Consider the following 17,607-nt stretch of genomic DNA (forward strand, 5'->3'; position numbering starts at 1 on the left):
GAGGCAGGGCACCTATTTTGCTTTTCACACTTTATAATCAGTTCATTCAGTATTTAGCCAGGCATTCTTTCCCAGGCTCTTTCTGGGAAGAACGAGCCCTCTGCTTAATATCCCTTTGTGTACTTACAAGAGTATGTTGTTCATTCTGTGCTGTTTTTAGAAACTCTGTGGGAGAGCAATCTTTAGATTATTATTATTATTTTTGGCTTAGGTTTAGATTTAAGAACTATTTTTAGATTTAAGCTTTACCTGCAAATACATGCAAATACAGATACTGCATGAGTGTTCAAGTTTATATTCCTTTGCAGTATATATTTTGTATTATTAAGGTGGCTCGTTGAGTCTCTGTGAAAGTGATTCTGTTCTTAGACTTTTTGGTGTGAGTCAAAGATGCCTTTTTGACACCAGAAAAATTGCTTAAATAAAAACAAAACGATTCCCCGTTTCAAAGTACACTTTTAGCTTTCATTTATAGATATTGCAATGATGTGATCTTTCGCGCTCCTGTCTGGAAACTACTATCTGCTGAACAACTGCAGTGAAAATATTGTGATTCAGCAACTTTTGCAATGTTATTCTAGGAACATTTTTAATATTTTTAGTTCCACTGGAGAGAGCGAGAAAGAGACTTTGAAGAGTTTTTTGTAATAGGTAAACTGAGATGTTGTAATTTAGTTCTGTATGGTATGATTTTGTGCTCACTCATACCTGTGATCCTTCCTATTTTTGTTGGTTGAGAAGCCAGAACATCATAGAGAGTTTTTCACCCAGGCTTTGTGTGCGTGCAGAAAATAAGCACTTGGCTTACCAGTAGCTTCCTTCTCTGACGGGTTTCATTTCATCCTATTCACACCAGGACTGAAGTTAAAGGCAGAAACACATGCTTTGCCCTCACACTTAAATGTTTGTTGGGTGCCACTGTTTACACTTCAACGAAGTCTCTTTGTCCATTACCTAACCTCCTCCATTACTGCTGCCTGGATTTGTGGTGCCCTTTATCCATTGACCTTAAGACACGTGAGAATATTTGGTAAAGCTCCACACCTATGTTTTGAAATCATTATATACAATTTATACATGAGAAAATTAAGGCACATGGAGATTAAGCAGCTTTATTTGTATTTACTTCTGTCATTATTACTTTCTGTTTGTCAGGATGGTCAAGAGAACAAATATTAGGGTGTGAGTCAGGAACACGATTGCAGCATAATATGAGTCAGGAACAGTAATCCCAGATTGACACGCATCATGGCTTTGACTTTTCTAATTACTTTCTGCACCAGGGTTAGTATCTCCTTGCCTGGGAAGGGGTAGAAAGGTTAATTAAGTATTTTTTTCAAAAATACTTTGTACATGTTAAGATAAAGTATGGGGGCAGTGAAATCTTTAGAAATAGTTTCACTGAATGCTGGCAGCAAACCAGCTTCATTTATGAAAGTAAATCTAAGGAAAAAAATATTCTTAAACTGTTCTTGTACTGTTTCATCCAGAAGGATGGGAACTAGCTATTTGGCAGGGGGGTTGTGAGCATTCTTTTTGTCTTTCTTAAGAAGAATCCATGTAAATTTTGCCAATTTACTAACCCCTAAGTTCTCTAAAGAATGTATTGATATTAAGCCTGCTTCTTGCTGGGTCAGCAATAGCTAAGCAGGATCTTTGAGGAAGCCATTTGTTGTGAATGCCAGGGACACCTACAGTCCTTGGCAGCAAGGATTTCGGTGGTGTTCCCTGTTTGTGTCCTGTCAGCGATGGGTGGAAAATATTTTTATTTTTTTAAGTGAATGGTGGAAAGATGGTTAGCTTGAGAAAGGCAAGAGCAGAAGGCAAAAGATGACGTGGTAATGGGACAAGACAGGGGTGAGTGGAGATCCATAGATAGATATACTAGAACATAGGGCAGATGACCACAGGAAAAAAACTGTAGAAAGCAGTGGGGGGGGGGGGGTAGGGGCAGGATAGAGCAGAACAGCTGGGTAGAACAGAGGGGAAGAAAGGGCTAGGATGAGCAAAAGAAGCTGGGATGCTGAGCAGGAACAGGGATTTCAGATTGCCACATAGCCCTCTGCTTCAGGAGCTGCTCCATTAGCTCAAGGGATAGTGGATTGTGCTGTGCTGAGCATGAACAGTCTTCACAAATTGGTGGTGTGCCTGTACCATGGAAGATCAGCATAATTCTGAACGATGTTAGCACTTCTATTCAAGACACAGAACAAAGTATAAGAAATAGTTTTCTATCTACATAGAATATTCATTAAAGTTATAAAACTGGAAAGCCCTTTTCTCAAAAGATGGGAATCGATGGAATTATGTTCAGTCCTCTTATCTTTTGGTATAGTCACACAGTATTTTTCACTAGGAGAATACCTAGAAAATGCTTTATTTTCCAGAGACTTTGTGGACTTCCTTTGCTGATGGCAGAGTCAGACTGAGAATAGATAACTCATGTCCGCAGACTCCCATAACAGTTCATCAGATGTTCAAGGAGAGCCTAGAAAAATATGGATCTCTTAATGCTTTGGCCAGCAGAAAGAATGGAAAGTGGGAGAAGATAACTTTTTCAGAGTATTATTGCCTTTCCAGGAAAGCAGCCAAGAGCTTCTTGAAGGTAGGTACGGAAAACACAACCAATTCCCTTTTCTCCCTCTGTCTCCTCAAATAAATAAATAAATAAATAAATAAATAAATGATGATTAAAATTGTTTTCAGTCAAAGAGATAATATTTCCGTCATTGCAGGTAAATGCCACTGTTTCATTCAGGCATAGGTACAAAGTTCATCATGAGGTCTTAAGACAAAAAATAAAAACTGTGCTGTATGTTTCTCTCCAACATGCCTCTATTGTATAACTTCATGCTTATTACTTTTTAGCTTGGTCTTGAACGATTCCACAGCGTAGCAATCCTTGGATTTAATTCTCCGGAATGGTTCATCTCAGCTGTTGGAGCTGTTTTTGCTGGGTAGGATTTGCTTCCCTTTTGTGTAGGGATTTCAAGGTTTCAGTTGTGCAAGGTTTAGAAATGTAGCAAATGGTTATTTGGTGTCACATCCTGGAAGTTGTGCTGCAGCTGATTAGCCTATTCAGCAACCTACTGGAGTCTCGTAGCTTTGAGTGTATCTGGAATAGTCCAGACACTCATAAATTGAACCTGTTTGCTATGGACTTAATTGTGACAGTCACGTATCTTCTCTTACTGGAAGATGTAGGATACAGAGGACACTCCCAGCTTTATGTCAGTGATACATGATATCTTCAAGTGAATGAAGTGACAGATAAAATACTCACTAGCCTGATTCCTTCTGTCCTGATACGTGTTACAATTTGGATTTGACCTCTTAGTCTGTTTCTGTGCCATTGAAATTCAAACTGGTATCTGTGTGCAGCTTGAACAGAAAGAGCACATGGTGGTTTTTGTTCTGTTTTGTTTTACCACTTATTGAGCTAACTCCCCTGTAGCCTCAAGTAGGCTAAAATAATGAATCCTAGCCTACAGCATCTCCTACTGCATGGAGTTCAGAGATTTATTTTGCATATATCATCCAAGTATATCCAAATACTTGAAACAAACATGATAGCTGTGCTGATGTGTACCTCCACATCCTCATATTTTCATCTTTCATGTGATCTCTTACTCTCTTTCTGGATGTTAAATGCATGTATGTGTGTATATAAATATATGTTCTAATATATAATTTTGGATGTAGAGGAATTGTCACAGGAATATATACAACCAATTCACCAGAGGCCTGCCACTACATTGCTTATGACAGCAAAACCAACATCATGGTTGTGGAAAATCAGAAACAACTGGACAAGATAATGCAGGTATGAAGTGGCTCAAAAATTCATTGACCAAGTACCAGGCTATGCTGTCATCAACATAGAAGAATAGAAATTGTAGAGCTCAAGAGATTTGGTTCATACATGTTTCTTTCTAGAAATAGGAAAAATCAGCTGTGGTAAACACTGCTGTATCCATCTGAGGGTTTTTTGGAGCTATTATTTCAGTTTTACTTCTTTCAGAAAAAAAAAAAAAAGTGTAACTTGTTATCCTTCTAATGATATATGCATAGTGGCTATCACCAAGCCACTCCATTTGTAAAAGCACAGACTGATCACTTCAGTTCTGTGATTAAGTCAAAGATATATGTGAGCCACTGGGTCCCACAAAGTTGAATGAAATTAATGCTCTCTGAGGGCCATCCAAAGCAGAGAAAGACTGTAAGCCTGCAGCTTTATATTTTTATTTATCCTTAAAATATGCAAATTGCTTCCTTTTTTTTTTTTTTTTTTTTTTTTTTTTTCTCTTCTCTTTTAGGAAGATAAAACACTTTATTTATTTATTTTTAGCAGTTTAACAGTTTTTATTGAGGTGGTTTCTTCTATCTTTATTAGGAACCACAGGAGCTATGGTCAACTTTCAGCTTGAGCTTGAATGTTCCTTGGTATGTCCTTTGATGCAATAAGAGAAAGGATACTGACGAACCTTTTTGGTGTAATTTAAGTCTTTTGACTGAAACCAGACTTAGCAGATTAGCAGACTGTGTAGCATCTCCTCCTCCCCCTCTTTTATTTTTGAGCCAGTTGGTTGTGAGTTTAGGGGAGAATACTTGAGGGAGGAGGGAAACAGGAGCTTTCTTCTGACTGTCAACCCAATTACAGTTTTGGCAGCACTTCAGTGGGGAAAAACACAAGATACGAATAACAAATTATAAATTTGTTTTTAAAAAAACCTAACAGATCTGGAATCGTTTGCCACACTTGAAAGCAGTTGTGCTGTACAAGGACTCCATTCCAGAGAGATGTCCAAATCTGTATACGGTATGTGAAATGCTAGAACAGAGTTACAATTATTAGGATATTATTTATTTAATGAATTTCTGCTATGTTTGATCTGTGGAATGTCTGCCATTCAGAATGCATTGCTGTCTTCCAGCAAAAGCATTCACAAGCTTCATGAGTGTGCATTCTATTGAATTTAAGTGTAACTTGATTTTTGATGCTTGACATTTAAAATTAAAGTTACCTTGCTTGACTGTCTTTTGTTGTATTTTTTTTTTTTTTTTTTTTTTTTGCCTTAACTGGATTAACAAGACACCTGTAGGCTTCAGGTGGGAATATGTACTCTCAAACCATTAAAAATAAGTTGTACACTGGCTGTAGCGAAAGTTGCATTGTGGGTGGTTACACTGGATCCAAGGACATGAAAACGTCTGTACTTCTACTGGTGATAGTTGCATCATGTTTGCACCAAATATTTCTGGTGTCAGGCAACAGGTGAAAAGAAATTACTACAAGCTACACAAAGCAGAGCGCATTTTCTTAGCATGTCCAGAATCTTCGGGTCGCATGGTAAAAAAAAAAAGAAAGCTGAAAAAGGGACAAATACGGGATCAGAAATTTGAGTCGTATAAGTCCAGCACTTAAGAAATGTTAGGACTTGTTTTTTGTAAAAATGTTTTTTCAATATGTTGAAAATAGGTTTTGTAGTGTTATTACATGACTATCTTTTTTAGTTGGCTTCTGATTATCAGATTCCAGTCTGAAAAAACTCTTAATGAAGAGGAAACAGCATAGCAATACTTATGCTGTGTTTAATTTCATAAACTGTTTATAAACAGTAACCAGTGTTACAACACTGTACATATCAGTATGGAGTATGCTTTACATCCCAGTATAATAAAAATGTTACTTTTTTGCTACTTATATTTCATAGTAAAAGGAATAAGGCTAGCAGTTAATTCTGGAACAACATTCTGTTGCTGAAGCCTAAATGCTTGAGAATTTGGGAAGAGAGAAGTAATGCATGGTTTATTCTGTTACTGAAAGATACATCAGAAAACCGCCCTGTTCAAGTGCCAGGTTGGACACATTTTCTTAATGGAGAAGGGTAGCTTTGAGAAAGTCTTGACAGTTGCCTTAGTTTATATTGTGTAAAGGAAAAATTGGAGATCAAATCACCAAAGGCAGAAATGGTTTTATAACTTGGATGGAAAGCAAGGCACCCAAACCACATGGCATATGATGAAAGAGATTTATGTTACAAGTTGACAGCGGAGATGTAATGAGCAGTTGCTGCAGTAGGGGCCAAGCTTTAGTTCTCTTATCAGCGCATGTTACCAGATGCCAAATGCACTCAGTAATGTGTGTGGCTGTTTGTACCTTTCATACTCCCAAACAGGGAACACTCGCTATTGCAGGTACTGTTCAGTAAATAAAGCCTGGGCAACAGATGCACAAGTGATTAACGCATTCTGGTATGAGAAGACAGTAAGGTCAGGGAAACAGGAGCAAATGATAAGTCACATAGAAACAATTACGCCCTTGACACCTCCAGACTTCCCAGGAGCTGGTGAAATAGATATGGCTGTATTGTGTGGGAAGAGATAATATGTGACGAATCCTTTCTTGCTATGGAGCTATTCTTTGTACTCCCCCTCTTCCCAGAGAGATGATATGGTGGAAGAACGTATGAAGCTTGTCACTGGTGGTTAGCAGAATGCTAGGACAGTGTTGCTACCCAAGAAAAGGAAGTCTGGGTGCCACAGAGGCTAACTGTTGTAACCTTAGTAGCACACTAGCAAAGAGCAGAGGAAGGAAGGAATGAACATGCACAAGGGGAGGTGTTAACCTCTGCTGTCCTTTGCATCATCCTCTTCATTACTCTGTGGTCCTAGATATATCTCCAAGAAATCATTGTGGAACAGAGGTGCTGCATCTTGCTCTTGGATAATACAGTTTTGTAGCACTGGTTGAATTATTGGATCTCAATGGGAAATTGACTCTTGGGTTATTGACTAATTTTTATTTACCCTAGTTTTCATTGCATTGAAATCAGTGGCATACCCAGCAGGATATCAGGTGCATGTGGTAGATGCATCTGAGAACGACCAGTAAAATATAGACGATCAGGCTCAGCATTTTTCTGGGACCAATTTGTGCTGCACAGAAGTCCACCATCATGAAAAGTTTAGCTCATTCTATATGGAGCCAAATCTGAATGGAGATTGTGACCAGCATTATATGTTCTGTTTGCTATTAAATAGCAGGGAATTTGGGCAAGCACTCACACATCTAGATGATAATGCTTTTGCACAGAAGCTTTCATTCTTTTGCTTTATATAGTTAGGTACAAGAACGGTGAATTATAAGTTGAATATCATAAGTGTGCTCTTAAAATGTAGATCCAGATTCTTTTCAATAAGAATCACAGTCCTTCTAGGTGTAAGATAGTAACAGAATTTTATCCTCTATGACTTGTACATAATATCTGTCTTAGATGAAGAATGGGACTACCATTCCCTTCATAGGCACGGGGAAGACATGTAGCAGCATAATTTCAGACAGTCTGTTTGCATTTTCCACGTGAAGTTATACACTAGTCTTCTGTTCTTTCCATGGGCAAGACCTGAAGTAAACTTGTTTTGGAAATGTGTTCAGAGTAAGGCACTAAACTTTTTCTGCCGTTCTTTTTAGGCTGGTAAGGTGCTGCATCTTTCCCACTTGCAAGGAGGTTCACAATACCCTCTATTTTCTGTTACATGCTCTAGATGGAAGAGTTTCTGGACTTGGGAGATGACATACCTGATGCTACTTTGGATGATATTATTAACTCCCAAAAGCCGAATCAATGCTGTGTACTAATATATACGTCCGGAACAACTGGGAAGCCAAAAGGAGCCATGTTGAGTCATGACAATGTATGTAATTTAAACTCCTCCTTTAGTATAAAAATAGCAAAGTATGAGGATACTTATTCCTGTTTTTTTTTTGTTTGTTTGTTTGTTTTGTTTTGTTTTGTTTGTTTGTTTTTTAAATGACTGGTGCATAATAGAAGAGCATTGAAATTCCCCTGGTTTTGCAACATGGGTAGTGTACTACAAAGCAATATTCAAAATGGAGTCATCTGATTTTGATTATGTTTAAGCACAGTGAAGAATAAAACTACATTCTAAGTAGCACTTCACAAATTTGAATGTAGATTATGAGTATGTGTTTTGTTACTTGCTGGGTTGTTTGTGAGATACGGTACTTTACTTCTGCAATAATTTATATATAGCCATAACATTTTAGTGATGTTTTGTCATCTTAAAACAAATCATATGCATCAGCCAGCTGCTGTAAGAAGAGCCTGAGACAGACTACTTTTGCAAATTTTACTTTTTCTTTTTTTTTTTTTTTAGTCCTAGTACTCAAGTACTCATAATCACTTTAGCTGTATCGTTGTGAATAGTAAATTGCCTACTGATGGAGAACAGCAAAGCCAACTGCAAAAATGGGTCTCCACAGAGGTCTACTAGCTAAGATCTGGACTGTAGTTGATTTATTTTACTGAAGGTGGCTGAGCAGGAGTGGGAAGTGGTAGAGAGCCTCTCTGAACACTTAGTCTGTGAAAGGGCTGGCCTAAGTTGTCACCTCTCCTCTTAGAAGAATGCAGAAACTATTACAGATAGCGAGCAATTCACCCAAATGTAGGGAATCAGCACAGTGATATCTGGAGGGAGAACATAGTGTAGTCGATAGACAAAAAGACTGATCTGACGTTGCAAATTCCATGCTCTTCTGTCTCAAAGGAGTCTGGTGTCATTTCCATGTTAGCTGCCAAACTATTTCTGGCTGATGATCACAAACAGGCTATTTTTATGTTGACCAACAGTGGAAAACACTCCTTGCCTGTAACTGCTGCTGCCTTCTTTAGTCAAAAGAAGTTTGCCACTGTCCATCTGTAAAACCAATGCTGAGTCAGTCATATGCACCCACAGAGATCTACTGTGAGCATGCCTGCATGCTGTGAGGCTTTGGAGGATAAAGAGGATAAGCAATCAATATATCTACATTTCAAAGACATCCCATTCTGCCTACTGTGTTTAAGTCTCCAATAGCTCCTTGACCAATGCTGCCACCTAAATTTGGAGTGGCCTGTCCTGACAGCATGCTGCTCCTTAAAAGCTTTTCTGGAGAATTGCTATTTTTTTTTTAGACCAAACCTACTCTCATGTTAACCTTTAAATTTATTTTGAAGAAAAGCAACTGGCTGGAACATACCGTGAGAGCAGGTATTGCACGATTTATATCTTTTCCCTGCTGTGCTGAGTAACTTTTTTTGTGTGTCCTATCCTACCCAGTTTAGATTAGACTACTCTGAAAAAGCCATCTCCTCTTTTTCTGCTATGCATATGTGTATATTTATTTTCCTCTTACCATCACACATATTTGTGGATCTTGCATATACTGTATTCTGTTAATGAATATATGTGTATTTAGCATCCTTCGGCTGCATCTTCTGACATAAAGAACTGGGAAGAAAAGGGGGAAACACAGTTTCACTAAGAAGTCAAGCAGTGAATCTTAACCATTATTCACATATGTAGCTCTGCTTATGGGAGGTGTGTGTGTGGATGTCACTTGTGAACCACTGTGGTGAATCTCCCAGAGACTTCCAGAGGAAAAGGATACAGCTGCTAATCATGTGGTGATCAATACAATGTGATGAGCTTCTTGCAGATACTCAACTGTCCTGTGAGCTCACTGATCACTGAGTATTTATTGTTCTCTTTCAGGTAAACATATAGACATACACTGGTGAAAAGTGCCAGCTAGATAGAAAGTGTGCACAGTAGGAGACTTGCAAATGAAGGGGCTGATCAGTTTTCCTGTCCATCCAGGCTGAAGCTGCCTTACTTAGTGCACCACCAGGACCTGGGGAGTTGGTAGTGTTCACAGCAGGTCAGGCAGCAGAAAGACTGCATTTAGTTCTGTTATCTGCAGGCTGTTGTTGCTACTAGATGAGTTCATCTTGCTTTTGGCTGGATGGCACCAGAGGAATGGCCATCTGGTATGTTGTTAAAGATTGAAGTGTCTTCAGCAATTTCTGTAAGCAGACTTGTCATAGGTTTGTTGGCATAGCATAAGGATGGTTAGTTTGTGTTAAAAGAAAAAAACAAATCTAATTTGTTTATTTTTTATTTAAATAGATAACTTGGACATCAGCACATTGCAGCAGAGCAGGAGATATGCAACCTGCAGAGGTCCAACAAGAGTCCATAGTCAGTTATCTTCCACTCAGCCACATAGCTGCACAGATATATGACCTGTGGACTGGAATCAAATGGGGAGAACAAGTTTACTTTGCTGAGCCAGATGCTCTCAAGGTATCTGCCTTGCATTGCACCTGATTAAACTTGCATTTTTTCATCTTAGAAAACATCCAAAGGAGGAAATGTGTTTTTTGAAGAGGTGCAGAAGATGGAGAGTCCGTTATTTTAAGAATTATGGAAAACTAAAATCCTTTAGACTCAAGATGCAGTGCCCTGGACTGCATTTACCCATGTGGCGAAACCGCATAGAAAAGAGTCTCTTTGTAGTTATGAGTCCATAAACTGCTATAAGAAGAGTGTACCTGGAACTGGTCCCTTACCTACCCCCACAAAAAGCTCATAAATGCATAAATGATACAACAGAGACTGTGTAGATCTTAGTTCCAGTGTTTTCTGTAATTTAACAGCTAACTTAACAATTTATACTCAAAATATTCTGAATGTATACATATTTGGTAGTCCAGGTCTGTAAGCTTTAATTAAGGCAGAAGTGTGCCTCTAATGCAGAAGAAGTATAAGATTTTGGGGGGAGAAAGGGAGGAAGATGGAACTAAACCACCTGTGTTTTTTCCTTTTGGAGTACATGCTTCCCCTGATGTGTAAGAGCAGATCCATGTTAGTGAGTATACCTGATTGAAATAGGTTCAGCAGTCCTTGTTCATATCCTATATGTTTAGTATGTTCTACATATTGTTATTGCAAGATGCAGACTGTATCACCAAACCTCTTTTTCACTGATGTGGACCTTTTGCAATGTTTTGAAATGATTTTAACAGGGCAGCTTGATCAACACACTAAAAGAAGTGAGGCCAACATCTCACATGGGAGTTCCTAGAGTGTGGGAGAAAATCATGGAGAAGTTGAAGGATGCTTCTGCTCAGTCAGGATTTCTGAAGAGGAAAATGCTGTCATGGGCTATGTCAGTTAGCTTAGAGAGAAACCTGAACTGCTCAAGCAGGTAAGTATTATTAGGAGTGAGATCTCCATCATCCCAGAAGTAGTTGTCTGCTTAAAAGAAATACCAAGCTTCAGTGAGACTCTCGAAATATAAACAGGTAAAATTTGGCCTAGCAACACTGCAAATATAATGTAAGAGGGAGGATATAGTTATCAATTACAATAAGCTAATCATAAACCCAAGTGACTGTTAAATGGGTCCCTCCATCTTCTCCAAGGATGTTTTTCCACTAACACCTCCCTGAACTCTGTGTCTTCTGTGAGTTGAACTGGCTAGTTTTCAGCTGGGTGAGGTCCAGCCTACCATGTGACTGTGCAAGTACTAGATACTGGTATGAAGAAAGGGCATGAATTGAAGGAACCGTGTGAGAAGGGGAAAATTCTCATTTTGAGGGCAGCCCAAACATAAACTCTCTCATGACAATTTGGAGTATGCACCATGGGAGCAAGGATACCTCATTGTGATACAAACTCAGGGACTATCCCAACCCCCTGAATTCTGTGAGCAATAAATAAATAGTCTGTTCTGAATAACAGGTATTTTCCTGGATAAGAGTGCACAGATACTGAATATTGCATAAATTCAAATATTAACTTAATTCACAGTTCCAAAGTTCTTAAAATGTGAAATATGAAGTGTGAAATTACTTACTGAAAATGGAATTTCCAAAGATACTGCACATTGGTACTGATTTCCTTGTCTGATCTTCCAACTGCTCAGATAAGTTGTGTAAATTTCAGATTTTAGTGTTTCTCAAATATTCATTTAACTGATAAAAAATCAGGAATACCAGAACTTTGTCTTATGCAGTACATTTTTGTAGCCTCTTTTTCAATTTGCAGTATTCCGACATCTTAGGAGTTGAAGTTCACTTGCAATGAAAGACACTAAATAAACGAAGCAAGGAGAAATAAGTTTCCTGTTCTTATTGATGTGACTTCTGTCAACACACAAAACCAAAAGGCAAATATATCTCTAAACAAAACTTGCATCTGATTTTGTTATGGAAATTCTGTTGGTTCCTCTGACTTACTACTATCTCTTCCTCTTTTGTGTTTTGTACTCAGCAGTGACCTAAAGCAGTTTTGGACAAGGTTAGCAGACTACTTGGTGCTTGCTAAAATACGCAACGCTCTGGGTTTTTCTTGCTGTCAGAAGCACTTTTGTGGTGCTGCTCCACTCAATACAGAAACACTGTATTTTTTCTTGGGTCTGAACATCACCTTATATGAGGCCTATGGAATGAGTGAAACCACAGGCCCACATTGCCTGTCTGGGCCATATAATTACAGGCAGCACAGGTAATTTTATAGTTAATTTTATGTGTTATATTTCATTATGAGAAAAGTATTCGCTGAGTTCAGCAATGATCTTACCACTTACTTTCTCTCAACGCATTGCCAGTCTGTTGTGAGTTTGGGAGACAAAACATTCAAGTCAGAAATTGAACACATTTCCTCCATAGCATGCCAAATCAAGAGCACTGAAAGTGATCTAAAGCATTTTATGCAGGACATAGTTATTAAATCAGACGTGTAGCATAGCCCTGGCCCATGGCAGGATAACTTTCAAATATGAGGCCTCAAAGAGAAAAGTATTTTTATGCCTAAAGGTACAGTGCAGGCTGGGGGGGGGGGGGGGGGAACAGGAAGCACAAGGCAAGATACACGACTTAAAAACTGACACTAATACATTGATACATTCAGGGATTTGGTATTGTAGATATCCTGCCAATATTAAATTTAGTATTTCTGTGTTCCCTGTGTGTGTTGCTGCTCTTCCCCAATAGCTGTGGAAAACCAGTACCTGGCTGCAGAGTGAAATTGGTGAATGAAGACACAGAAGGCAATGGAGAAATCTGTTTCTGGGGAAGGACTGTTTTCATGGGTTATTTAAATATGGAAGACAAAACAAAAGAAGCATTTGATGAGGATGGGTGGCTGCATTCTGGAGATTTAGGAAAACTAGATGAGGATGGCTTTCTCTATGTCACTGGAAGAATTAAAGGTAATAAGCAAAATCTTGTATCATATTCGTAGTAAACTATTCATCACTGTTCGGTCATATATCAGATGTGGTGCATCTAAATAAGTGTTTTTCTTTTAATGCCAGCAGAATTTATCTAACAGGAAAGAAAAATAAACTTTCCTATGATGAAACTGTGGCATACTTCGTTTAGGGAAGATTTCCCTCTAATCTGTGATAGGTGGGGATAATTCAGTTCCTACAATGAGGCTTTTCATTTCCCAGGCCCTTATTCATGATTACTAAGTCATATAAAATAATAATGCAGGTTTAATGTGTTGTCTTTGATTCTAATGGTCCATTAAGCTCTTCCTTTGAATCTTGCCCAGTTGTCGTAATTACACATTAGAATATTTAGACAGTAACAGGAGACAGCCCTCTATTATATAAAAGCTATTGCTGTAGGTCAGAGCTAGGTTCCTCTGATGCCTTAGGCAATTTGTTTGCAGAGGCCACTATTGAAATTTGAAAGTGGAGGGGAGAGCTAAAGCAATAAACCTGGGTGTTATTACAGTATATAGCTTGAAGTCTTGCTTGAATAACACTGGTTGTTGGTACTGTGGAAGCACTTTTTCAAAATGTGTGTTTGTAGAGTGAGATTTGTCATGGTAGACATAACAGAAGAAGATTTAAAAACTGAGTAACCATCATCTTAGAATATGTGATGAATCACTAGGGAGAGAACATGGATGAGTGAATTTGTCATAACAGTAGCCTATTAGGCATCAGGACGTCAGTAGATACTATTAATAGCCTGCACCAAATACAGTTACCTTGATTTTAATTTGCTTTCTCATCTGATCCATTTTTCTTTCAGGTAGTTATTAACATCTTCTAGTCTCATTCTGTCATAACATTTGTGTTGCACTCGCATCTTCCTTGATTGTTGAACTAATAACGATTACTCTAAATTACAGGGTAGGATACATCTGGGATAAAATAAGCATCTGTCCAGTTTCATTCAAGTTTTAAATCCAAGTCCAAATAAGGTAAAATGTAATAGAAGGTAGTAAAGAAACTCTTCTTTTAGTGACTTCTTTGTTTGGTTGATTGGTTCTTACAAGTTTTAGGACTCATTATATTAAGCATGAAACAGTAGAAGTTGCTTTTTGATATCTGAGATCCAGAGAAGTTGCAAAGCACCAAGATTTTGCTAGAGGAGCCCATACAGGAGTATCTGTATAGTTGTGCAAAAAGTTATTACGATTATTACAGTTTTCCTGATCAGCTGGGAAAAAGCTGACATTTCAGATTGAAAAACTAGGAAAAAAATGGCATTAGGGCAAAAGGAAAGGAAATAAAAAGAAAACATTACAAGTTTGGATACACAACAACTTTGTTGTGTTTATGTGGTTTGGCAGAAATCTCTCTTTCTATAAACACAAGTCATGCTTCCTCAAATGCACTCACTGTGCTGACTAGGGAGAAATAACATTTGTAATTATGAGATGAATGTGTACTCCTTACCAGAATGTGGAGTACGGATTGGGAGTTATTTCTGATCATTGCTGTTCAGGAGCAGTAGAGATGGTAAAGAACACGTGTGAGTGCTGAAAGGGTGTCATATTCCATTGATTGCATCTAAATTCTTTTATCACTGGCAGTGGATTGGGAATCAACCCAATCTTTCATATATAATCTGCATTATTACACAAAGGACTGGTCTGCCATTGCTCTGTGTTATTTATTTCTTGAAGCATGTTACTTATTAAAACCCTGCCAAGACTATTTGAGGGCAGGGAGAACTCAACAGTGTAATGAAAACAGGGTTGAAACTTACTAGGATAATTCTCAATCGTGAAAATTTCAGTAAATAGGTGTATTATACTTCAGAATGAATGCATTCAAATAGTTACACATGCCCTTGTCAATGGTCAGTATCCCTACCATTGTTTACAAACCTCAAAAATACTAAGATTCCAGTCTGTCATTATACTCCTCTCATGTCAAGAGTAGGGCAGGAATGACTGCTTCCGCTGTGAATTTCCTCTCCCAGATCTTGACTTCTCCCTCCTCACATTCCTTTCCCTTCTTTCCATGTTGCTTCTGTGGAGCCTTCATGTAGTAGTAACTTGCTTTTGTCTGGCCCCTGTTGGTGACTCTAAGAATTAAATATGATGTTAACCATGAACTTGCTTTTTGGTGAGCCAACAACAGTAAAATAAAGAATGAATCCTACACTAGTTGGGAAGAGATGACTGCTCAGATAAAAGGTATGTGTTATACAACTTATGAGACGTAACGGTTACTGGATTGTATAAAAATATATTATCCTATATGCAGTTGGACTAGATGATCTCTGAAGGTCTCCTTCTAACTGAACTATTCTGTATCTGGAGCTTGTTATAATGGAGTTTGCATTGTGTGTACATGGGAGCAAACGTGTTACGTGGAGGAAGAATTGAAAATCTGAGCACATACTCAAAATTATCAGCATTGCTATTTTGAAGAGAATCATACTAACAACTTAATAGGTTTGGTTCTTTTTGAAAACTATGAATTTCTGCATGTCAGAATAAGAAATGTGGATCCATCCAGGAATTAACTTGTTCTTTAGAGTTTATTTGAATTCAACTAATAGCCCTTGTTTGTGTTTTTTTTTTTCTTCTCCTAGATTTGATTATTACAGCTGGAGGTGAAAATGTGCCTCCAGTTCCAATTGAAGATGCTGTGAAAAAAGAACTCCCAATTGTTAGTAATGCCATGGTGATTGGAGACAAAAAGAAGTTTTTGTCCATGTTGTTGACCCTAAAAGTACGTTAGTTTTAATACTCGTATCAGTGAAACTGTTATACCTGCACCTAACAAAATGAGGAGGATTGTGAACCATTGGCAGAAAGACACAAAATTTGATAGGAGGGCATTGGTTAAACAAAAAAAAAAATGCATGGGAACTACAGACCAAGTCATCATGATTTGAACTTGTTATGGTTAGATGATACAATGACGAACAGTGCAGTGTTGAGCTAAATGCTCCTCTGTAATGATGAAATAAGTAGTAGGTCTGGTAGAAATTCAAGGTCATTAGACATATTTTAATTGACGTGTTTCGAGTCTGTTCATGTCTTCTGCTTTTAAGTGTTTTTTTGTGTTTTGTTTTTTTTTTTTGCATTTGATAGCTAAGTAGAAAGAAAATAAAGCATTACCATCTATAGACAGATATTTCTGCTTTTTCAGGCTTAAATAATATTTTGGTGTTGGTATTTGGCTGCTTTGATTCTTAAAAGCTGGGGAGAACGTGATCATTTAATGATCATTGATTTAATAAACATTTAATGCCTTGTAAGAATGAGCATTTGATGATTTTCTTCATCTGCTATTCTAGAGCGTACTGGACCCAGATACATCAGATCCCACTGACCACCTCACTGAGGAAGCTAGAGAATTCTGCCAGAAGACTGGTAGTAAAGCCACTAAAGTATCAGAGATAGTAGCTACAAGGGATCAGGCAATCTACCAGGCCATTCAAGAGGGAATCAACAAAGTCAACATGAGTGCTACAAATAGGGTTCATTGTATTCAAAAATGGATAGTTCTGCCAAGAGATTTTTCCATTTCTGGGGGAGAACTAGGTAAGATTTGTTGATTTTATCCTAATGAGCACACACTGTAATGGGGCTGCTGATCTAAGAGCATTCAAATCCAATTTCACATGCCAAATTCTGGGTACAAGCAATAGATGGAAAAGAAAAAAGTTATGCAGCATTTCACAGACTACAAAAACTGGAGTTTTTGATGTGTGTACATATCTACAGCAAACATGGTCATTTAGCGTGCATACAATTCTGTGACTAAATTTGACATTGCTTAGGGCAATTAAGCAATTCTAGGTAATTCTTTATGCATTAAAGTATTAATAATTTACAGTAATGATACCAAAAAGTCATCCTAACAAAAAATGGAGGATAAAGTGAAGGACTGACAGAGCCCCAAACACAGGCTTTTTTGAATAAATTGGGAATTGTTTAAAAGGTTTCAGAACTGTCAGCCTTTTAATTAGTTTCGGGGTCGGGGCAGGCAACGGGACACCTGAAAGTAGTCAGATATCACTCCCTTATCCACAGTTGCCTTTGAAGTGCTCACTAGAGGGAGGCAACCTTACATACAATTGCTTCTCCTTTAGCAGAAATCTACACTAACAAAGTAGATACTCTCCCATGCAACGCTCTTCCGTAGAAAATGTTATGAACCAAAGCTTAAACAAAGTAAAAAATTTTTGTTTCTGTTTCTGCTGCTGTGACTAACGTCTTCTCTTAAGGTCCAACAATGAAGTTAAAACGGCTCACTGTGCTTGAGAAATACAGAAAAGAAGTAGACTCCTTCTATCAAGAGTAAGAAGTCTTTCATCCAAGCATTAAGGAAGACCTGTGAGCTAAAGAAAGTATTTCCTAATCATAAGCATTAAGGAAAATTTGTTTCTGTTATGTAGTCTAGTTTCATTAGAAAACTGCTCTATTCATTTAGTTATTTCTGATACTCACATAAGAGTTTGTCCTGTTCGTATAGAAGCATCTACAGTGTGTCCTTTT

At 37.9% G+C, this 17,607-nt stretch overlaps 1 protein-coding gene across 1 annotated transcript in view; it reads left to right on the plus strand.

Annotated features, from left to right (window-relative positions):
- Positions 1–17,607, plus strand: part of ACSBG1 (acyl-CoA synthetase bubblegum family member 1) — an 86,968-nt gene that overhangs the window by 12,948 nt on the left and 56,413 nt on the right. Inside the window, exons 3-14 of the mRNA XM_084532179.1 lie at positions 2,388–2,605; positions 2,869–2,957; positions 3,703–3,823; positions 4,739–4,819; positions 7,549–7,698; positions 9,973–10,149; positions 10,872–11,053; positions 12,121–12,354; positions 12,843–13,060; positions 15,693–15,832; positions 16,404–16,650; positions 17,337–17,409. Coding sequence (XP_084388305.1) covers positions 2,388–2,605; positions 2,869–2,957; positions 3,703–3,823; positions 4,739–4,819; positions 7,549–7,698; positions 9,973–10,149; positions 10,872–11,053; positions 12,121–12,354; positions 12,843–13,060; positions 15,693–15,832; positions 16,404–16,650; positions 17,337–17,409 — 1,930 coding nt within the window. The remainder of the gene's footprint in view (positions 1–2,387; positions 2,606–2,868; positions 2,958–3,702; positions 3,824–4,738; positions 4,820–7,548; positions 7,699–9,972; positions 10,150–10,871; positions 11,054–12,120; positions 12,355–12,842; positions 13,061–15,692; positions 15,833–16,403; positions 16,651–17,336; positions 17,410–17,607) is intronic.

The sequence above is a fragment of the Aythya ferina genome (assembly GCF_964211825.1).
Source record: "Aythya ferina genome assembly, chromosome: 11".
Taxonomy (NCBI): domain Eukaryota; kingdom Metazoa; phylum Chordata; class Aves; order Anseriformes; family Anatidae; genus Aythya; species Aythya ferina.